Here is a 23637-nt window from a genome sequence, read left to right on the forward strand (position 1 = left end):
TTTTGTAGGTTCAAACATGAGATGGTTTAATTCGATAACAACCAAAATAACATCACTTAACACGTTTTTTATTAACATCAATAAACCTCAAACATGTTCATTAGGCATGATGACTATGACTTTTGCCACGCAGAACATGTTCCTGGTTCAACATCTTTTATTTGCTGCTGGACCAAAAATCCTGTCAGACAAACAGTCTCAACCTTTAACTAGAGGAAACTATGGAAACCTGCCACATAAGATAAAAAAATAAAATAATGGTTTGGTAAGTCATAATTATGCTAAATCGAAATTATGACATAAAAATTCAAAATTATGATGTCACATTTTAAGATTTTTTTGTTGCAGAAATGGGCTTTCAAAAAGAAGCCACACAAATGTTTCTTGTCATAACCCTAAAATCAAACTGTTTATTGCAAAGATCTAATACAAACAAGGATGTTGATCCAGAAACGTGTCCGACTTGGAAAAACCACAGAAAGCTACTGAATTAATAAGCCACAGATGTGTTGGGTTTGCTATATTAGACTATAATTGGTCTCACAACTCACAAAGTTGATAAATGATTAATACTCATGTAGAAATGTAATTAAAATTTGCAGGTCAGTTAAAATCCTCAAGAGTTTGTATGCATTCAGATGTATTATAATCAGGAGATTAATGTGCATGTACATATAAAAATAAAAAATTCATAGTTGCTAAATGACACATAAATGATCACAGTGTTTAATCTGCAGTATATATGACCCATTCTCAAATAAAACTACAGTTCATGGGTTTCACTTGCAATTTAGTTTTCTGCATCCCTAATCAGACAGGACGCTTTTCTTGGTGCATTGATACACACAGATCAGCATGATATGATTATATTTCATGAAGGATTGAAGCTGTTCTGAAGGTAAAGAGAATTTAATTTCCTATTTAATCCTTTTATCGTATCATTCACTATCTATCCACTTCTGACATTCCTACTCTTTTGTGTCTGACTGCCTCTGTCCCTCACACTCACTAAAAACACTCATATCTACAGGCTTGTGCTGACCACGGTTATCCGCGGCCTGCAGTCCTGCACAAGATGATTTATTACTGAGCTCTTCATGACAGAGCTGTAGACTTTCTGCTCTTTCCCTCTCTTGCATGTGACATCACTTCCTGTTCGACTTGTTCTTGTACTGTACTCCCCATTGACCTCAGTGTGAGACGGTCCAGACTCATTTACGGTGAGGTTTGATGGTCGTGATTCATCTCCACTGGTTTGATCCCTCTGATTCTCATCAGCATCTCCTGATCTGGGCGAGCTAAACTGGATTTCCTCATAAATGCACAGCTCTGGTTTGGATTGCTCAGAGTTGGACATCAATTGATTGTCAGATGTTGTGATTGGCTGAGCGTCTGGTGGTTGATCGGGCATTTCTTTAAGGTCAGTGCAGCTTTTTCCATTTGTTTGGCCAATATATGCCATTTCGAATGTTGTTGTGGGACTTTGGCTCCGCCCACAGTCTCCTCTAACTGGGTTGTCAGGCGTTTGATTGGTTCCCTGGTTTGGTTGTTGATTTTCCACTAAAGAAAGGGATGCTTGAGGTTTTGCGTCGTGAACGTAGACCTGGACTAAGTCGCACCGTCGGTTATTTGACAGAAAGCACTCAGATTTCACATTAGCGGAGACTGACAACTTTTGTCGGTCAGAACTTCTGTTCTTTTTATGAGGTTTGTGTGTTTGATTGTTTCCCTGATGTCCCTTAAACACCGTAAGAGTTGAAATATGATTGATGGAGTGGCTTTCTATGACGATGATATCATTGCAAGATGATTTTTGTGCTGTTTTGTCCTTTATTTCATTGTGCACATTTCCGTCATCACATTGTGGCGTTATTGGGTTGGCCGACTCTCTGTTGTGGCTTTTAAATTTGCGTCTATCACTGCTGTAGCCGTTGCTCAAGTGTACAACAGCAGAATCTGGAAAAGAAGAGAAACATGACTAGATCATTATTTTACACATCCATATACATTAAAATGAAATTATTTTATTATTTACAAAGGCTATGCATGTGTATTATTTAGAGTTTTGTGGTTTAATTAACACTAATTGTTCTTAAATTATATCAAAATATTTTATACCATACAATGCATACAGTATGTGCATGACTGTATGTAGAGTGAGTGCAAAACAAATGTAACCTGGTGTGTATTTCTGGACATCTGTCTCTTTTTCACTGGCTGTAATAAGTTTCAAGGGATGAATGTCGTCTATGAAGTGCTCTCTGGCTGCACTAAAAGAATAAGAGACAGAGCGATGGAGAAGAATACTTTTAAGACGAATATAGTGTCAAAAAGAATGACTGAATGTTTAAGAGTGAAAGACAGCGGTGGAATAGAAAAGCTGTTCGGCTAATTTAAAACAAAACTCAGACTGAATTAAACATGGTGTAAAGACATGGAAAACCTAATACATGCACAATATACAGTGCTCAGAGAAATGAAAGATTAAGTGCAATTTTGAAACCATGCATAGTGGAAGCAAAGCATGTATTTGTATCCATGAAATATATCTTTAATAACTGTCAATATTATTATTTTTTTGTCACTGACAGAATTGTTCATGTGTGTAGAAGATGGTGTAAATATCCATACCTCATACTTCTGTCTCTTTTATCCGCTCGTCTAAGTTTAGTGTGGCGTTTCATGGCAGCGTCGCAGTCAGACTCAGAGTTTGTAAGGCACAAGGCTTCAGGCTCGAGCTGTAACATGCATTCATGCACACGTGCATATAATCATCCGTATGTATTATGATTGCACTCAGTCATTAGTTTCCCAGCAGGCTGTGGGTTATTTCTACCATCTGACCATATTAATGTCAATGGCTCTTTCAACATGGTGATCAATCCAGCCACAGTTTAATGACTTTTGGATGTTGTATGGTATGGTGCAGAATTACAATGTAAAATAGGTTTTCTATTGTAACATATTTTAAAATGTAATTTATTCCTGTGATCAAAGCTGAATTTTCATCATCATTACTTCAGTCTTCAGTGTCACATGATCCTTCAGAAATCATTTTAATATGATGATTTGCTGCTCAAGAAACATTTTTAATTATTATCAGTGTTGAAAACAGTTGTGCTGCTTATTTTTGGAAATTATAATATGTTATTTAGGATTATCTGATGAATATAAAGTTCAAAAGAACAGCTTTTACTTGAAATGTAAACTTTTTGTAACATTATAAAAGTCTTTACTGTGATCAGTTTCATGTGCATATGCTAAATAAAAGTATTAAATTCTAAACTTTGGAACAGTAGTGTATAATATTATGAAGAAAAACATTATGATTAAAATTACTTTCAAAAATATACCTTAAAAATAAGATTATGAATGTCTGAACCATTAATTAGATATTTTTCTTAAAATCATAATGGGAGGTTTCTCTGCGCAACAGGAAAATTGTTGGAAAAGTGAACAGTATTTAAATATTAAATGTCACCTCCTGCTGATGGTGTGTCCAGACCTTTCTATCAGCCAGTGCCTTCTCTCTGGGATTTTGAGGCGGTTTCTTCTGCAACATCTCTTGCGGTCCGTCGGCCCAGTGTAAGTGTCTGTTCCTGTCGGCCGTCTCATGCATCGTTCTGCTGGGTTTCCTCTGGCTGTTCCTCAGTCCTGACTGCAGGGGGATTTGCTTAGGATAGGGGTCGTCCACAAAAATGCGCTCAGCGATTAGCGAGGTCGGAAGGGTAGAGGTCACGACGCGGGTCAGACGCAGCGGTTCGTGTGGGACGTCGTGTTCAACACTCGGCCTGCTGTCATTGGCAGGGCTCTCTTGGGTCCAACTCTTATAACTCTGGTGAATCTTCATGTAGTCCTTCTGCTCTGCTTCAGTCACACACTCCTTTTACATCAGAGAAAGAGAAAAATATCATGTTTAAACTGACACAGCAGAATGTTTAGCTAACTAGCCTACACATCTTTTAAATCAAACTTTTTAATGCCAAGGACCCCTAAATATGACCCCTTTGTGAGGGACCCTTTATATATATAATATATATATAATGTATATATATGTATGTATATAAAATGTGTATATATATTAATAAAATGTATATGTGTGTAAATGTATGTGTATATATATGTGTATGTATATATGTGTGTGATTATAATGGTATCGAAGTTTATAATGTGTGAAAAAATAAGTGTGATTTGTAGAGATTTTTCTCTACAAAAATAATACTTATAATATTTGTAAAATATAATTTATAATTATAATATATAATTTATATTATAATTAATAATTATAATATAATTTGATTTGTAGAGATTTTTCTCTACAAAAATAATACTTATAATATTTGTAAAATATAATTTATAATTATAATATATAATTTATATTATAATTAATAATTATAATATAATTTGATTTGTAGAGATTTTTCCAAAATTAGATTATTTTATATCATCATTGTATGAAATGAAATGAGTAAATTATAATTTAGAAACTCTTTGCGATCCATTAAGTTTACAGTAGTTTTTTCTACCCTTGGAAGGTCTTGTTTTTTAAGATTCATTACAAGCTATTAACACATTGGCAATAAAAAAAAAACGATTCTTATAAACAGCCCCTTTAATATTTATTACAATTTTCTAAAGTTGACATTAACTTTAAAATCCCTGTAACATTTTATTTATTTTGCTCAGATTTGTCATGGACCCAAGCTCCCCCTTGTGGCCTTATAGGGGTTCTTTGACACCAGTATTAAAACTTCTGACTTAAATGTTCTTCTCCTGCTGTTAGTAAAAGTTAATCGTTTTCTGCTGTATTTTTAAAAATATGACTATAAAAAATGGCTACTGTAAAATGGCTATTTTTTTTAATGATACTTCTACATCTATTTTTTTTTTATTTACGTGTTCATTCATATAATTTCCAGTCACCCTTTTTATTCAGAAACTCTGTTTCTATGAATTTCTTCTTGAAGAGATTGATGCCGATGATACACTCTCTCATGTGTTAGCCACTGTTTTTTTTTAATCATGATCCAGTTATTCTGTTGTGGTTGGTGATACCCAGCCCAAATAGTCAATTGGCTAAAGTTAAAGTAGCTGATAAGTTTTAGGTTAAAAATTTGCAATCTATCATAATTGTGCATTTAAGCAAGACGCTTAATCACACATTGATGTAAATCTGCTGGTAAACGGAAGTTTGCTGTTTCAATTCTAAGATTTACAATCACTAAACTACTGAAAGTAACATTTTTACTGAAAATTGGTTATTTAAGGTAACTGTTGGCTCTGTCCCAAATGGCTCACTTCATGTGCACTTGCGGTCCGATGTGATAAAGTTGTGTTTAACCTCCTGAAAATGGAGTATTACCATGTTGAGGCCTCCTAACTCGCCCTCAAAGTAGGGAACAGGTTTTGGCTGAGGAACTGAAGGATAGAAAGAGAAAACGATTTACATATACGTAGGCTACTTAAATAAATGAACATTGACACAGACCGATACATTTACTCACCCCCCTGTGTCTGGAGACCCAGTAAGGCCATAAAGCGGTTCTTGTTCACCCTCAAACCACACAAGATATCCTCCATCATCCAGAGCTGCCTCTGCGCCTGAATCTGCTCCTGGGGTTATTTGGATTTAAACTTTTTTTTTAATCATTCAGAAATCTGTAAGTAGTCATTTAGCAATCTAAAGTCACTTACAAGATCTTTAAACATTATTCTAAACTGTTACAGTATAGGTGTTTCTGTATACTGATGGTGAACGTTAATGGGAGCAGAGCATCAGGTGATCTGCCTCAAACATGGCATTACCTGCGGTGTCCCGAAGTGGAGGATGTGTTGGAGATGAGAATGGAAAACCGACAGCTCGCTTTCCATCCGTTCATAATCACTCCACAAAATGTCCAGCTCCTGATGAAGAGAGGTGATTATTAATGCATTAATAGGATGTACTACTGTGACAAACACAGCACGAAAACAGATGAATTGGTTGATATTTTTTATACTGGCATTTCATTTGCTCACACAAAGGCTGCACAATGTGCGGAAAAATCAAATTGCGATTTTTCAGATAAAAATTGCAATTGTGATTTAAAAAGTGACTTTAAAAATATCTAGGTTTGCTTGCTTGTTTTTAGGGCTGCATAATTATTATATATCAATATGGCTATAAAGTAATAATAAATAAAAACTTTATTACCTTTGTAACGTCACCGTAAAATATATAATTTTATATATTATATATAATACATTACAATTGTAAAATTACAATACTAATACTTAATGGCTGTCTTAATTTCTTGATTTTAAAACGTTAAACCATTGACCTTCTATTTTGACTGAAAACCCTTAAAGCTCCTCTTTTGTTGAAAAGTGCTTCTGATTACAAGTATATGAAGATGGCTGGTCTTTTTGCATTCACAAATGCACATTAAATCTACTGAAACTCAGAGCAAATGCAGATGGAGTTTGTTTACTATAAACCGAGACGCTGTAAGATCACAGTGCCGCCCTTCACTCTGAAACATGCAGCGCATACATTTATTTAATTAAATCACAGGCGAGTAATACTGTACCGATGACAAATCACATATTCTGGCTCTGAGTGTAACCAGCTCTTCCTGAAGCAAAGCCTTCTGGGATACCTCCTGCTCTCCAGGTAGTCCATCTTCCCTCACCAACCATTTAATTTCTAGAGCATACTCAATGCTTTTCTAAAGAAAGGGACAGAGTAGGCAGGAATATTGGTGTTGTGTTTTTATGCATGCATTATTTGAGTGTGTGTTATCTGTTTGTGTGATAGACCTTATCTGCCTGTAACTGAGCCAGCTGCATAGAGACGGACTGCAGCAGTTTATCACATCCACACAGACGAGTGAGAACCACCTGAAGGACAGGAGGAGGACGACAATGCCGACAGAAGCTCAGCGGGTCAGATCCACAGTTAAGGGGTTTGTAAGAATGTTCCTGAGTGTATTTCTTAAGAAGTTCTCGAATATTTTCTTAATATTTGAAACTCTTAGGGACGTTTGATGTTGCAAACATAACAGTGATCAGAACAGTAGCTACATAAAATAAAAAGTAATACAACGTATAATGTAAACAATGGCCTGTCATGATTATGCTTGCTGTAACATTGTGTTGAATTCAGTAACAACTACTTAAATTTTAGATTTTTTCAATTACATTATTACGTCATTTTATAATTATGCCTATAGTTTTCCTCCAAAGAAAATATTAAAATATCAAAATCTCTCTCTCACACACACACAAACACACACACACAGACACACACACACTACAGTGCACTCACATCTGTATCGTTTTCCAAATCTCTAATTGGCTGAATTTCTCTCTCCATTAGGATGTCTGGTTTACCTGCCTGGAACCAAATAAAATTAAATCTGATTAGTCATAATTACATAATCAATATGCCATATTATTTTTTCTCTCCAGTGACAGCCATTCAAAAGTAGATTACATACATTACATAGACTACATACATTTTTATATTGAAGATGCTTAACATCTACCAGCTTGAAATAGATGTGTGATCTGAAAAGCAATTGACTTAAACAGCATAAACCCTAAAAAAAACATACTGAGGAAAATGTTTATTACAAAATTCAGATTTATTTTAATTTTAAATTGCTCAATTAAATTAATAGAATATTTTAGAGCATGTAATATGTCACAAAGGGTTGTCAGAGACCATGTGATAATATTAAGAAGTGTTCTTTTGAACTGTTTCATTGAAATGTAATGTATTGAATTGTTTAAAAGAACCGATCTGTACAGTATGTGCTGTATTGCATGGAAAATTCACTTTGAAAGGTTCATAACATCACAGATCACAGGTTTGTCTTACCTTGCACATTGCCATGTGTTCAGCCGTGTGGTAGTTGGAAGAGTAGCACACAGAACATGGAAACTCAGGCTGAAACCCAGACAGACAGTTAAAGAAAGTGTGTATTTTAAATATATGACCGTATTGGCACATTATGTTCTCTATTTTCACCTGATCGGGCACATGTCCTCTCTCTGTGTAGATGTATGGTGACAGCGGGGCGCTTGAGCAGTTATCATAGGGCCAAACGTCCGCTCTGCCCATGGTGCCGTGACATGGCGACCCGTACTGATCTCTGGGAAATGGAGGCTGCTTGAAGGATACTTTCGGATGGTGGAAGGAAAGATGTTCCTCATCTGCATTTACAAAACTTGGAGAGTGCTCATTCGCTTCAGCCATGCTGATAGAGAGAAAAAGAGAGCTGATCTTAACTATTTAAGTGGCATTTCTGCATGGATTGTTCTGAAAATCTGTCACAATGTATTGCTTGGATTGCAAAGAGACTGTTATTGAAGGATGGGACGGACCAAATGGAAGATATTAAAGCATGTTCACTCATCCCACGTCTTTACAGATTTAGATTAGTGGTTCTCAACTGGTTTTGCTTAATGGCCTAGATTTTAAATTGGATATCAAGTGGTGTCCCAACACAATATCAACCAAAAAAAAAATAATTAAAATGAATTACCATGAAGTGCATAGACCCAATAATATTCAATAAGCCTGGTTGCATTTTATGAATTGTATTTTGCATTGTTTTTCCCTGCTGTTCAAGGCCCATCAGACCGGACTCATACTTTTAGGTTGCACTTCCAGTTGAGAAACACTGATCTATGTACATGATTTCTTATGAATACATTAGCAAAAACAGCCTGTTTAATTCAGAATTAGGTTGAACAAGTCATTTATTAAAAAAAATTACGACTGTTACGCCACAAGAAGCCTTAATGGACCTTAAGTAACTTAAAAAATGCTTGAAAAGTGTAAGTTATGGTCCCTTTATAGCAAGTTAAAGACAATTTACTGAAGGAGAAAAAGTCATCAAGACCCTTTAAAGGTCATTCATACAGTTTAATTGTGAAGCATTTCAGATAATTTACTTTGGTCTGCTCTCATGTCTTCCTCTCAGTTCTGGCGTCTTCATTTTAATTCCCGTCGTCTCGTGATCCAGTAGAGTCGGTTCTGTCTGCACCCTGGTCAGTTTTGTTGCGGTCTGGGCGTTTCTTTCTGGAAACGAGGTCATGTGCTGGAGCTCCATTGTTTCCGCATTATCTCCCATCTGAGTGAAGTCCTGAAAACTGGCACAGCGTCTAAAGAAGAAAAACAGTAGGGTGTATTATAAGGGTGTAATATAGAATCCATAAAAATGGACAAAATTGAAAAGAAGTTTGAGGTTCACCTGTTGATCATGTCATCAGCCTCCATGCTTGCTGATTGGCTGAGAGCCCTGACCCAGCCCAACATGTCCTCCTGGGTCTCAGCGCTCATGATGTACGGCCGCATCCCCTGATGAACCACCTAAATGCACGTTTACAGTGAGAATAAAAGGTATGTACTGTATTGTTAGGTTTAAGGGGACGTTCACGCTCACCTTGAATGCATACTTGCGGTTCTTGCACTCTCTAGGTGAGCAGTACAAGATCCTGTAGCTGGGAAGAGGAATACTGCCCAGAACAGACTCCTCACGGCTGTCTGGAGGAAGTCATTTCAGGGAATAAGTCTTTTTTTAAATGGAAAATGAATGCACTTAGATCATTTATATATAAAACAATAACATTGTTTTACCTTTATAATAATACAGGCAGAAATTAGAGAGGACAAACCATCTTCTTTTCCATAATTTCAGTCCATTGCTATCCTATAGAAAGAGATATTTATGATCACACACACATCTCTGATAAATATAACCTTGATGTATTTAAAATGCAGTTACACTTTTAAGGTGACCAAGGTTTAAATTTCTGAATCTGTATTTTATATATTTTTGTGGGGCTTAAAGTAAAAAATGTGTAGGAGGTAAAACATAAAATGGGAAATGACATCACAAAGACCCCTGCAGACTCTCAAGGTAAAAAATCTCTAAAAATATCAGATGATTTGATCTTTTTATGCTTTAAAAATAAATTATGTTTGTTATTTTAGTATTATTTTTTCTATATAGCTTTAGTCTTAGTTAAGGTAATTTTAACTTATTTCTTGTTTATTTGAGTTTCAAGTTTTTCAACTGATATTTAATTGTATTTTATTTCTGCTTCATTTTAAATTCCCCAAATCTATCACCAAACGTTTTAGTTTACAATAACAACACTGGCTACAATATTTTTTAACTTGAAAAATGTTAAATAAATGAAACCAATGTTACATTTACACTCAAATGTATTCAAGGTGCAAGAAAGATATATCAGGGTCATTATATCAAAGATTTTGTTGGAAAAAAATGTAGTAGGCTAAATTTTTTCATCCTGTACGAAATCAATGTGAATACAAATACTACATTTATGACATAAGAACTTGGTATTTAAAGAATTTAAAAAAAATTGTGTTCAAAATGTACAATATTTATACAATGAACAAGTGCATCATGAATCCATTTTCCAAACCGGGTTTTTATCTTATCCCGAATCACTACGGTACACCTATAATAAGTGTTTATTTACGGACCACTGAGGAGTAGTCCAGTACATGTGTGACTCGTCATAGACATAAACAGAGAGAAGTAGGTCCCGCTACAATGTTCTTCCAAGACACACGTATGCAGTTTTGTTTATTAACAGACTAGAGCGCTAAAAGTCACGGACAGCAGCTTTAAAGTAAAACCTAAAACATGTTTTAAGACATTTGTAAAGTACTTCTCCAAGATCTTACACCAATGCTCAGTATTGTGCACTAAACGTTACCCTCTTGTACAGCCATCCTCTGATCACCACAGGGCAGTTGGGGTCTCTTTTTGCCGCTTGACATCTCTTTCCAAACGTCTGCACTTTGTCGTGACACTGCACATATATAATCAAACAAGCTGTTACTGTGTCATTGGGTTTGAAACATTCTACCTGTGTTTGTGTAAAAATATGTAATTCACCTTGTCTCTGATTGGCAGAAAGGACACTGTGGCGCTGCTGGAGGCCTGACTGACTCTGTCCTGATCATCCATCCTAGAGACAATAGAGATGTACCTAATGAATCGTCATTAAACGTCAAGCTGTTCAGGTTAGCCAACTTTGCTGTTAAACCACAGTTTTGGATTTAAATGTCACATAGGCCTGGTTTCACAGACGGGGCTTAGATTAAGCCCGTTCAATGACATTAAAATGCCCCTATTGTGGTTTTTCGAATATTACCTCTCATGCAGTGTGTAATGTAGCTGTTTGTGAATGTAAACGTTCTGCAAAGTTGTAAAGTCGAAAGTGCACGATAAATAAAGTTATTGTCTCCCAAAAGAGAGAATCTGCTTAAAGGGGAACTTGGCAACTATTTCAACTTAATAAGACTGTTTAGAAATCATTTGGATGGTTAAATAACCTGTTCCGTTGAAAATGGGGACTTTCCCCGCTCCCCCTGGCGTTCCCAGGCAGAAAACCAACCTTGCAACATGGGGACTAACGTCCCGGTAAGTTGGAAATAAGAAGTCTCGTGAGAAGCGAGAACGAGCGAGAAACACAAACCGTTTTAAGGCAATTCGACATAAACACACACGCCCCCATCAATACCAGTTAGCCACACCAGTTAGCTATAAGAACGAAAAAGTTGGCCGGTTCCGATAATAACAAATGCACATGAGCAGCGGTAGAAAGGGGGAGGAGGGGCCGCAAGTGAGTTTTTTTAGGATAGTGTTGAGAAATATACACCCCACAGCTGTAGGGGGAGCTCGCTGAGAAAACATGCGACAACAAAAGTGAAAATCAGCGAAGAAATGACTAGAGTTGCCAAGTTCCCCTTTAAACTATAGATGTCTTTCGAATCCCACTGCATTACAGTTCTACGATAATACATTTGCATAATGCCGTCAAGGTTCTATGTTGTCCGCCCACAAACAACTTGACCCATTCTTCATTTGTGGGATTTGACTGTCGACTGCATCTCAAATCTCACAGGATTCGCAAAACGTTTGCGCTTAAAAAATTTGTACTCGGTTTATTTGCATCAACTTATTCCTCAGAATCATAACCTGTAAGTTTGAATAATTATTGATGTATAAATTTACAGTGTGGACAATCACTGAGGACTGAGGGAGCCTCCGGAGCTTAAGTTCAGTTATGATAATGAGAGTTTAGCTTCCACCAATCACAACAGACTGGGCCATCTGACCAATCAGAGCAGAAAGGGTTTTCTGACCTTGGATGCATGTAAACCTGTTGAAGGAGACCTCCAAAACACAAGTAGGAACATTTAAAATAGCATAATAGGGGCACTTTTAGCTTTTATAAACTTGTCATAGAAAAAAAAAGCATTACTGGTGTGCATCTTGAAACAAGACAATGGCACTGACCTATTTTAAGATATTGCATACTTCATAAAAACAGTATGTGACGAAAGAAGTGTGTCTAAATTCACATTACTCATTAAAGAGTAGCCAAAAAGTACCCAGATGACCTACTACTGGCAAGATTCTGGAGCATACAATGGACACTTTACTGTCCCATGAGGCCACAGGAGTGGATTTGTGAATGGCAGTAAAGCGATGCAACTGACGCTGCTAGGGCACATGATAATGACAAAATGGCGGATGTAGTATGTCTGTATTACATTCATACTACACACATTCATACTATATAGAACATAATTTTTATAGTGGTTGCAAAGTAAGTGTATTCAAAATAAGTACCTACTCGAGTATGCAGTTTCGGACGCAGCCATATTTTACCTGATGTTTGACCACTGCCTGTTTTACTGACCAGTTTGTGCTTATTGTTTGGAATCGTTCATTAAACTCTGAACGATGAGATTCTAACCTGACCTCATCTCCTGAAGAGACATAATGCTTTATATGATGAACAGAGAGGATTCTATTCATATATAAACATTGATCTATTATAAAACAGAAAATTAATTGTAATTATTCTTCTGAAAGTACTTTAAGACTTAGAAATAAAAGAAATCTGCTTATAGATTTGTGAAATATGAAGTAAGAAATATTTGTAAACACCTTTAATTATGAAAAAAAATTGTTATGAATTATAATGAAATATATGTATTTTAATACGTATATGTATTTCCCAAACAGTATATTAAACTATATTTAAAAATAAAATAATAAAAAATAGTCATTGGCAATAAAAAATTAGAAAAAATTGGTTTAAGTCATTTATTGAGCAAATGTGGCTCAAGTTAAGTCACGACTGGTGTGTAGTGTGGTGTGAAACATGATTTATTGTTCAGAGATGCAGCTTCTGTTATTCATTTGCCTTGTCCATCACACTCTAATTGTTGCCGAGGCATGACTGGCCACATTGAGCCACAGTTGCTCAATACGTTTTGTGAAACACAACTTCTCACAGTCTTACACTCATTTATTCTCTTGCTGTTATTGTGTACATATACCTCATCCATACTGACCTCTTTCCTCTCTAGTAACTCTGAAAACTGCTGCTGCCATCACTGTGTACTGATTGTTGGGAAAGTCCAATCCATTTTTTCTTCATTCACGTCATTCCTTTATGCCCACTGACATTCTTTACTCATTTATCAGAATAACAGAACTATTGTACTGATGCAAACTAGATTTTTACATTTGAAGAAAATTTGAGTGGTGCTTTCCTCTGCAATACTCAATGCTAGGGTCTTCTGGGTGTGGGTTGTGGGTTGCTATGCTGTTGCTGGGTTGTTTTGTGTGATTGTGAGTGTTCCTGATTTCCTATGGTATGCAGTTGCTATGTGGTTACTAGAATGTTCTCTGTGATTATTAGTGTTGCTATGCAGTTGCAGAGGTGTTCTGGGAGGTTTTCGAGTGATTTTCAATGTGGTTGCTGGGATATTTTGAGTGGTTGTTAGTGTGTTGCTAAGTAGTTGCTAGGGGTGTTTTGAGTGGTTGTTAGTGTGTTGCTATCCAGTTGATGGGGTGTTTTTTGAGAGGTTGTGAATTTGTTGCTATGGTAATTCAAAAGACTCTACCTCTAAGTATCTGATTAATCTTGCTTGCAAGTGAAAATCGTAAGCCACACAAAGCTTTCCTCAAGACACACGATTTGAGTAATTATTCATGTATGAAGCACAGACGCTGCAGGACAACGCACACTGTGCAGTGCTTAGGGTTAGTGATTTCAACAAGCCCCTAACCATAAGTATAAGAAATAGTAATGGTGTTGTTTGACTTGGCAAACACCACTTATAGAAAAGTACATTCTCATTCAAAGAACAAAGTAATCAATAGTAAGTCACAACATGTGGTGTTAGTTCAGAAGCTCACTACATGCAAGTTTCAACTACCAGATGTAGTACTAACCCAGCTCATGGATTTCAGCTAGTAAAGCGCTCCAGATATGATCGATATCCTTACAAACTTTATCGAACTGCTCAAGAAGTCTTGCAGGAGTCTGTCTTCATGCTATTCTGGGTGCTGGTGACCCTTAACTTAGAGTGACACATAACAGCTGTTTTGCCCTGACTGACCACTGGACGGGTTCACAGAGTCCGTGAAAGAGAGAGAGAGTAGAATTAGAAGAATGAATGATCACAGTTGTTGCTGCTCAGTGCAGCTGATCTGCAGGAACTCTGGTAGCAACAGTCAATATAACAGTTGCTGGGGTGTTCTGTGTGGTTGTGAGTGTGTTGCTGTACTGAGTGGTTGTGAGTGTGTTGCTGTACTGAGTGGTTGTGAGTGTGTTGCTGTACTGAATGGTTGTGAGTGTGTTGCTGTAAGCGGTTGCTGTACTGAGTGGTTGTGAGTGTGTTGCTGTACTGAGTTGTTGTGAGTGAGTGGTTGTGAGTGTGTTGCTGTACTGAGTGGTTGAGAGTGTGTTGCTGTACTGAGTGGTTGTGAGTGAGTGGTTGTGAGTGTGTTGCTGTACTGAGTGGTTGAGAGTGTGTTGCTGTACTGAGTGGTTGAGAGTGTGTTGCTGTACTGAGTGGTTGTGAGTGTGTTGCTGTACTGAGTTGTTGTGAGTGTGCTGCTGTACTGAGTGGTTGTGAGTGAGTGGTTGTGAGTGTGTTGCTGTACTGAGTGGTTGAGAGTGTGTTGCTGTACTGAGTGGTTGTGAGTGAGTGGTTGTGAGTGTGTTGCTGTACTGAGTGGTTGAGAGTGTGCTGCTGTACTGAGTGGTTGTGAGTGAGTGGTTGTGAGTGTGTTGCTGTACTGAGTGGTTGTGAATGTGTTGCTGTACTGAGTGGTTGTGAGTGTGTTGCTGTACTGAGTGGTTGTGAGTGAGTGGTTGTGAGTGTGTTGCTGTACTGAGTGGTTGTGAATGTGTTGCTGTACTGAGTGGTTGTGAATGTGTTGCTGTACTGAGTGGTTGTGAGTGTGTTGCTGTACTGAGTGGTTGTGAATGTGTTGCTGTACTGAGTGGTTGTGAGTGTGTTGCTGTACTGAGTGGTTGTGAGTGTGTTGCTGTACTGAGTGGTTGTGAATGTGTTGCTGTACTGAGTGGTTGTGAATGTGTTGCTGTACTGAGTGGTTGTGAGTGTGTTGCTGTACTGAGTGGTTGTGAATGTGTTGCTGTACTGAGTGGTTGTGAGTGTGTTGCTGTACTGAGTGGTTGTGAGTGTGTTGCTGTAAGCGGTTGCTGTAGTGAGTGGTTGTGAATGTGTTGCTGTACTGAGTGGTTGTGAGTGTGTTGCTGTACTGAGTGGTTGTGAGTGTGTTGCTGTACTGAGTGGTTGTGAATGTGTTGCTGTACTGAGTGGTTGTGAGTGTGTTGCTGTACTGAGTGGTTGTGAGTGTGATGCTGTAAGCGGTTGCTGTACTGAGTGGTTGTGAGTGTGTTGCTGTACTGAGTGGTTGTGAGTGTGTTGATGTAAGCGGTTGCTGTACTGAGTGGTTGTGAGTGTGTTGCTGTACTGAGTGGTTGTTAATGTGTTGCTGTAAGCGGTTGCTGTACTGAGTGGTTGTGAGTGTGTTGCTGTACTGAGTGGTTGTGAGTGTGTTGCTGTAAGCGGTTGCTGTACTGAGTGGTTGTGAGTGTGTTGCTGTAAGCGGTTGCTGTACTGAGTGGTTGTGAGTGTGTTGCTGTAAGCGGTTGCTGGGGTGTTCTGTGTGGTTGTGAGTGTGTTGCAATGCCGTTGCTATGCAGTTTCTGTGGTGTTGAGTGTTTGTGAGTAGAACTGCACGATTAATCGTTAAAAAAGCCCACGAAATCTCATTCCTAAATGACGATTCCCCTGTGTCTATTAAACATTCAGATCTGCATTTGCGCTCCTACTGATCCCGAGAAAGCAGTTATCATGTTGTAGGCCTATAGGTACGAAACAGCTTCAGCATCACAGTATCGTTAATTCTGTTTTCCAAAAATTCATATCACAGAAGTACTGGGATAAAAGTTTATAGCTCTGATAAAAACCCTGATGTCTATGGTAGCGATTAAAATAGAACGAATCACGTTTTGAATGTAAATTGGCGCTTCAAATAACAATTATTTATATTACATCTTTACGCCACAGAGGGCGACAACTTGTGTCAGTTAATGTATTTGTCTTTGATTCATTCATTTTTAGAGATTCGTTCAAAAACCCTGATTCATCCAGTAATTAAACAAGTGAAGTATTTATGAGTGAGTCATTGAATCATTCATTTGAACTAAGTTTTTTAAATAATTCAGATTAATTAAACATTTCAAATAGACTGCTGCAATTAATGTTTTTCAGAACCTCTAGTAAATGACGTTATTTTGTTTGGTTGTTTGTTCAGAATCGTGATCTCTGTTTGAAACAAAAAAATGTGAGTCAATTTATCCAGATTAATGCAGCTCTAGTTGTCAGTGTTGCTGTTGCTATGGAGTTTCTGTGGCGTTTTAAGTGGTGTGAGTGTGTTGCTTTGTAGTTACTAGCAACACATAGGCCTATACTTTAACTATTAACAAGGTTTTACTGTAGCATGTTTTTTATTTGTACAGCACAGTCAAGTAATAATGCAAGAATGTGGACGTGGACACTGAGTATTCAAGGTGTAGGAGTGCATGTGAGTGTCTAAGAAATGGTTGCATCATGTCTGTTGTGCAGCACACATACAAATAGAGTCTGTGCAAAACAAAGCCTGAACTGTTCGAGGCCTCATGAACGAAACAACAGTCGCTTATTGAGCAATGCTCACTGCTGGTCTGGACAGGATGATCACAACATTTTAGCTTGTGTGAACTGTAAAGATAAGAGTTCTTTAGAAAGTTTTGTGGTAAGGATTATTGCACAGTATATAATTTCATAACCAGGGGTTGACGAAACATTATTGAAAAAAAAAAAAAAAGGCAGTTAGGATGAATTTTATTCTTTTATTATTTTCTAACTTAAAAATAAAGATAAGAATATTTAGTATTAAAACATTCATTACAATTTTTATCTTTTTCTTTACATTATTCTAAAGAACGATTTACATTCCCGAAAGAGAATGTTCTTAAATTTCATCTATATAACCTCTTAAAGTTAGGGTGCCAATAAATTCATTAAACATCATCAAAACAAGTTGGGGGTTACTTGTTTTGATGATGTTTAATGAATTTATTGGCATGAATGGCACAAAAACAACCAGAGTTTCATATAATGTTTGTGGAAAGGGTGCGATGCCACTGTCATTGTGCCGTGTCTGGATAAAACGTTATTGTAGGTGGTAAAGTTGAAAAGTTCTCTCATAAAACGGCTGAGGTTTGCTGCAGAAATCAGTTTTCACAATTCTTGGTTTGCTATCAAATAATTTTTCAGATCCAGACTGTCGTTACTGTCATTTTGTAAGTAAAGAAATCTGATATTTGTGTTGAGACGGTGTCTCGCTACTGATATAAGCATCAGCTCGGCTGCAAGAGACCAACAACAGTAGCAGTCCTTATAGAAACAGACAGACGACAGCAAAATGAAAATTGTAAGGCTCATCAGACAAAATATGCATCAAAGTCATTACTGTACACTTGCATGTGTCTGAAACCACTCACTCATACTGAATTCCACATTTGAGTGAATTCAGACAGCCAGAGACACTACTTTTTGTGTGTCATGTTCCAGTCATGTTGTGAATATGATTAAGAAACATTTTTTTATTATTATCAATTTTGAGAACTCAATGTTGTTCTTCTTCATATTTTTGTGGAAACGGTGTAGCATTAATTTTCAGGATTCTTTGATCAATAAAAAGTTAAAAAAACAGCATTTATTTGAAAAATACATCTTTTGTAACATATTAAAATTACCTTAAGTGACCTTAAAACATTTATAGTGTCCCTGCTGAATAAAAATTACGCTGACCTAAAACCTTAAGTTAACCAATAAAACCTTCTGTTTTTTTTTATTGATTATTAATATCATTTATTACATTTTTTGGGTGTTCAGATTTTAAAAAACTATCACAATAAAGCCATAAAGATTGCTGTACTATGATAAATAATATTTTCATTAACAGTGTTTAGTAAATTGATTAAATAACAAGAAGAACACAAGCACAACAAAACAACTACAAACTACACAAAGAAACCCAATATCAAATGTAGTAGATGAAATAAAAGAATAAAGTGATTTCTTGTACCTGGTCTGTTTTCGGTACCCGACAGCAACTTCCAGCGTCATGGTGTTTCCAGCATCTCTCCCTCTGAGAGACAAGCGCTCGGCACACACTGCGGAGGCTCAATCCCTCTTTCATCCCTTTAACACTGAATCCTCTGTTTCATTTCTCCACTTCACTCTCAGCTCGCGCACTCATTTTCTCTTCTGATGTCTGTAAAGTGACATTTAGCTTCATTTCTGCTGGTATAGGACAGAAAAATCACAAATCAAATCGATCTTATTGCTGTCCAGGAAAAGAATCGGAAATATGAGATTTACATCGTAGAAAAAGATATTGGGAGACAATTTTTTTTTTGCTGGGAGACATTTGTCTCCCCTAGTTTCAGAAGAGATCTCAAATGTCTCAAACTAAATGATTTTGATATCTCTATATGCTATGAAAGGTATTTGTCATAACACATAAAACATGATTGTATTGATCTGGTTAGTAAAATGAGTCATTATAGGGAAATGCTAGCATTACAATTAAATAAAACAACAACCCCAAGGCTAAGATTTTAGGTTAAAATGTATGTGAATATACTATGGAAGTGTGTATTTCTGAAATGCTATTTTGTCTGTTTTTCATCATTTCACGAGTTCACATCTACATATAATTACTATGGTAAAGGTTATGCGTACTTGGCGTGCTGTCCGGGTGGAGGTCTCCGAGCTCGGAATTTCTGCCCGAACCCAGAGTACTCCCCCCGATGGTAAGAGTAGATGGAACTAGAGATGGATCTAAAAGTGAGGAGATGGGGTGGAGGTGGGATGCTGATAAACCGTCAAGAAACACAGGTGGGTTCTGCGGTTATTTATCTTGTCCTGAGTTGATTATTGATTGATCTCCACTTGTGCTGATTGGGTTAATTATCTGCACCTGCTCCTCCCGAACCTTGTTAATAAAACATCATTTAAATGACCTTCAAGCATTTCTGCAATTCTGTGGTGTTATTCTATAGTGCAAATACAAGTGTACATGCTTCATATAGTTGTCACGGTTTGTTGCAGGCAAACAGACGAAAAATAGAGTTCCAACACAAAGTTTTAATAATAATAATCCAACAAAGAGGCAGAGCAACACACACTTATCCCAACGGTGACCAGACACAGAATGAAAGGAAGGTACAACTTAAGTAGTGAATACACACAAGATAAACAATCTAACACAGCTGGACAGACAGGGACCATGGCAACAAATGAGTTTAAAAATAAGAACAAAGGAAGACAGAAACTAATGAATGCAAACTAAAATTCCATGATAACTAAACAAACTGAACAATAGTCTCTCAATGAATCCATAACAGTATTCTGCAAACGGAAAACTACATTCAAAAACTGCATGCATCACTCCAGGACACGTCAACTTCCCTTTTACAGGTTAAACTGGGTTAAAAAAAAGACTGGGAGGCTCATACATGAATCTGGGCTCAACCAACCCAATCTGCATATAAATACTCGAGACACTTCTAGTCACAACCATCTGTGAGACGAACATCTGACCTGATCTTCTCTCTGATAACACCTGTTGATCATCGTAAGTATTTGTAGCTCGAACCTTTTGTGTCTTTGTCTCTTTTATGTGATTGAACACTTAGTAGTGATAAACTGTTGTAATTTAATGTTAAAAAACAATGAAACCGTAAAGAATTTGTCTGCTAAAAGGAGTAACAGATTTTCTTTTTAACTTTTTCCTCCAGACCTTAAGCAAGATGTTGCTTTTATTTTTCTGTCTGCTTTCTCTGACAGCAGCGGCTGCTGAAGGTACCGCATTTTACATGATTAAGCTTCACGGATTGGCATGAGCAGGATTTTGTGTCTAGTAAAAGTTTATTTTGTGTTTTGTCTTGCAGTGGGTCTTGGTGGTAAAGCGCTTCTGTTTCCAACCAAGACGGATACCAGCTTTGTTAAACTCACTCCTGAAAAGCCACTGAGTCTCTCAGCGTTTACTCTCTGCATGCGTGTGGCGATGGAGCTCCAGGTCGGGCGGGAGATCATTCTCTTCGCCTACCGAACACCTGGATATGATGAGCTCAACGTGTGGAGAGAGAAAGATGGCCGATTGTCCTTCTATCTCAGAGGCAATGGAGCGCTTTTCAACCTCCCTCCTCTCTCCACGTTCCAGACTCACCTGTGCATCACCTGGGACTCTGCGCCCGGTCTTGCTGCTTTTTGGGTGGATGGACGGCGCAGTGTGTTCCAGCTCTATAGGAAAGGTCACTCAGTTCGTCCTGGCGGCACCGTTCTGCTCGGCCAGGACTTTGATTCAGATGTGGGTGGCTTTGAAACGGAGCAGAGCTTTGTAGGTGAAATTACAGATGTGCACATGTGGGATTATGTTCTCTCTAGCAGTCAGATTAAGGCGTTGCATTCAAACCAGGAATGGTATGTGCCGAAGGGAAACATGATTGACTGGAACACCATCAAATATGAGACCAGAGGAAATGTGCTAGTGGTTAAAAATGACTGATTCTGATCTGATTCCTCCACACAGTTGTCAATCTTTATGATCTGTTTTAATGAGTTTCAAAGCTTGTAAGGGTTAACAAATAATTGTTCTCAGCATTACAACTGCAGTGTCTGTGCATAATTTGAAAGAAAGAGCTAAATGTTGAAAAATGGGGTTTAGTGGTCTATATATTAAATTTGCATTTTACAGTACCAGTCAAAAGTTTGGACACTATTTTTAATGTTTTTGAAAGAAGTCTCTTATGGTCATCGAGGCTGCATTTATTTGATCAAAAATACAGAAAAAAAAACTAATATTGTGAAATATTAATACAATTTAAAATAATGGTATTATCTTAATTTACTTTAAAATATAATTTATTCCTGTGGTCAAAGCTGAATTTTCAGCATCATTACTCCGGTCTTCAGTGTCACATGATCCTTCTGAAATCATTCTAACAGGAGAAAATTTATAAAAAGAGATTTATATATATATAATTCAGACTTATTTTTTCATAATAAAGACTTAGTTTCTCAGTATAATGACTATGAACCGTATGTGGCGATGGGAAACGTGTTTGACTGGAACACCATCAAATATGAGACCAGAGGAAATGTGCTAGTCATCCAAGATAACAGAGTAGTAACAGCATATTCACAACAGTGAGGATTTCTGTAAGACTGCAAAGGAAGCTCAGCTTCCCCTATAATGACAAAAAATTAATGGTCAAACATGTACTATTGTGTTAACATTTCATTTTATTGACTAAAAATACGTTAGAACCACTGATCTATATAGAATGATCAGTGGTTAGAACACGTTGTTCAGAATCAGCCACATATAGCAGGTCGGCTGAATCGATTTCCTTCTCATACATTCCCGGAGCGTCACAGTGGATTTCCCTGTCGAAGCGCATAGACAGTAAAAGAAATGGACACAGCGACCCCCTTGATTTCAACGGAGAAACGGGAAGCCCATTAGAAGCACTCACTTCCTGATGGCTGAGCGACTGCACAGGCTCAAACTGAGCTTGACGACGTAGATGTGACGTGAGCAACCTGTCTGACAGTTGTAAATCTTCTAGTAGCTGTGCCACATACCGAATTATTTCCAATTCCTCAAAAACGTTGTTGAAATATTTTGTCCCGTTGCTTTTATAACTCTCTATCTATGGGCTTCTCCCTTGACTTTATGCCTCCATGTCCCCCCGATTTCCTCATAGACAGTAAAAGATTGCCTACGAGCTTCTCCTCCTGTCTATACGGTAATTTCTCTACTGTGCGACAGAGAGTCGCGTGGTTATGACGCAATAGTTAGCCTATTTTACAAAAACAGCTTCTACGGGGGCATAACGTAAGATACAAAGTAATGGAGCCTTTTAAACATTGTTGTGTTTCTTTAGAAATAAATAATGGACAAATGAAGTCTTTGGACGCCTCAGATGTAAAGTTATTCGCTGTCGCTGTCAAAGTGATGCCAAAATGAATGGGAGTCAATGGAATCCTAACAGCAGGTGATGGTCTGCTACAATGGCGGCTCCCGTGAGGCTTCAGTTTCTGGCTGATGGATTACACCCTTGTGTTGAAGCCAAGCATCCGTTGACTTCAATGGGGCTGCTTTGAACAGTTTTTTTCAGTGCTTTGAAACTAGACGGTTATTGGATAAATGCTGCGATTATGTCCTGCCCACGGACGCTCAGCTTCTCTGGGGTGAATGGAGGAGTGGGCGGGGCTGGACTCCGGCTTTTACTCCGAATTTACATAACGCAGAAGATGTCACGTAAAACATGCAAAATGATGGATGGATGAACACATGGAAAGTAGAACTGTGCAATAATTCAAATCGCGACATGGTCTGTGAATATTTAAGCGCAAAAATACTGCTATGTAAATATATAACCTGCTTGTTCTGCGTTTCTGTGTGAATCGGTGTGAATGAGCTGCTCCACTTTTTCTACTACATACTCAAGTACGCGTGGCGTTTTCAGCGTCTCACAAAGAATTTGAGTACATGATGAATACATTAACATTTCCAGAGCTGCTCTGAGACAACGCCTAATGAGCATGTTCATCATTTTATTTGAGAAAAAACATTGTCAAATAGGCTTACACTTTGAAACAGGTCTTCACTACAACCCGTCAAAATAAAAGTTTGGTTGAACTAGGAGAAATTATGACAGAAATATATTACTATTGTAGGCATACAATAGAATGTACTTCTCAAAACAATAATAATAACCACAACAATAATAATAATACTATTTATTTAAACATTAATTAAGGCATATATTTTTTGTCCATGGTTTAATTTAGTAAATCTGTTTTTTGCAGCTCTTCCCCAAAAAATAAAAGGACACAAGTTTAAAATTTCATTTGATTGCCAGTTTTTGATAATATATTTGGAGTAAATCCTAAAAAGAAACATAAATTTTATGAATAAAATACATTTCATAGGACTATATTATTCTTAAATTTTTTTATAAATTATTAATGTAAAAAATGAGTTGTTAATCTAATTCATTATCAATTATTGAATTTAATTGATTAGACATGTTCTATTGAAATTTTAATAAACAAAACAAACAAATGGTTTCAAGTTTGTTATAATAAAAGGATTTGTTCAACCCCAAAAAAAACTGTTTTCTTTAATTTAACTGTCATTTTAACTGATGATAATA

General features: G+C 37.1%; 3 protein-coding genes across 9 annotated transcripts in view; 2 read left to right on the plus strand and 1 right to left on the minus strand.

The window, feature by feature from the left end:
- On the minus strand, window positions 1-18642 carry plekha4 (pleckstrin homology domain containing A4). 6 transcript variants are annotated; one of them, XM_077219333.1, is made up of 19 exons: window positions 18495-18642; window positions 10920-10992; window positions 10738-10833; window positions 9626-9698; window positions 9432-9532; window positions 9240-9358; window positions 8941-9150; window positions 8012-8240; window positions 7862-7930; window positions 7307-7375; window positions 6799-6879; window positions 6570-6707; window positions 5806-5904; window positions 5505-5613; window positions 5363-5418; window positions 3482-3883; window positions 2632-2738; window positions 2179-2270; window positions 1-1956 (listed from the first exon to the last, which is right to left on the minus strand). In XM_077219333.1, the coding sequence occupies exons 1-19, from the start codon at window positions 18533-18535 to the stop codon at window positions 1025-1027; spliced, it is 3096 nt and encodes a 1031-aa protein (XP_077075448.1). In that variant the 5' UTR covers window positions 18536-18642; the 3' UTR covers window positions 1-1024. The 6 variants fall into 6 exon arrangements, with proteins under 6 accessions (XP_077075448.1, XP_077075452.1, XP_077075449.1 ...); XM_077219337.1 differs by having other exon boundaries at window positions 2179-2265; window positions 18495-18608; XM_077219334.1 differs by lacking the exon at window positions 18495-18642 and adding an exon at window positions 14280-14398.
- LOC143728070 (C-reactive protein-like) overlaps window positions 10937-23637 on the plus strand; it is a 19372-nt gene continuing 6671 nt past the window's right edge. The window contains exon 1 of one of the 2 annotated variants that reach the window (XM_077219339.1): window positions 10937-11047. The gene's annotated coding sequence lies outside the window, so the exon portion shown is untranslated. Of the gene's footprint in view, window positions 11048-12139; window positions 12217-23637 lie in introns of those variants that run through there. The other variant, XM_077219340.1, reaches the window with a different exon arrangement.
- Window positions 19926-23595, plus strand: LOC143728097 (C-reactive protein-like). The gene is made up of 3 exons (XM_077219341.1): window positions 19926-20048; window positions 20212-20275; window positions 20365-23595. Exons 2-3 carry the CDS (start codon window positions 20224-20226, stop codon window positions 20979-20981), a joined length of 669 nt encoding a protein of 222 aa, XP_077075456.1. The 5' UTR covers window positions 19926-20048; window positions 20212-20223; the 3' UTR covers window positions 20982-23595.

Source organism: Siphateles boraxobius, unplaced genomic scaffold (genome assembly GCF_051911475.1).
Source record: "Siphateles boraxobius isolate OS27281-9 unplaced genomic scaffold, OSU_SipBor_1 12, whole genome shotgun sequence".
Lineage (NCBI taxonomy): Eukaryota > Metazoa > Chordata > Actinopteri > Cypriniformes > Leuciscidae > Siphateles > Siphateles boraxobius.

What these genes read in the sequence shown, in the direction of transcription:
- LOC143728097 (XM_077219341.1), top strand. Translation starts at nt 20,224, where the DNA reads ATGTTGCTTTTATTTTTCTGTCTGCTTTCTCTGACAGCAGCGGCTGCT. An exon ending in GACAGCAGCGGCTGCTGAAG is followed by an intron (nt 20,276 to 20,364) that starts GTACCGCATTTT and finishes TTTGTCTTGCAG; the next exon opens with TGGGTCTTGGTGGTAAAGCG.
- plekha4 (XM_077219333.1), bottom strand. Translation starts at nt 18,535, where the DNA reads ATGACGCTGGAAGTTGCTGTCGGGTACCGAAAACAGACCAG. An exon ending in ATTTGGAAAACGATACAGAT is followed by an intron (nt 6,880 to 7,306) that starts GTGAGTGCACTG and finishes CCTGTCCTTCAG; the next exon opens with GTGGTTCTCACTCGTCTGTG. An exon ending in TGTCCAGAAATACACACCAG is followed by an intron (nt 1,957 to 2,178) that starts GTTACATTTGTT and finishes CTTCTTTTCCAG; the next exon opens with ATTCTGCTGTTGTACACTTG.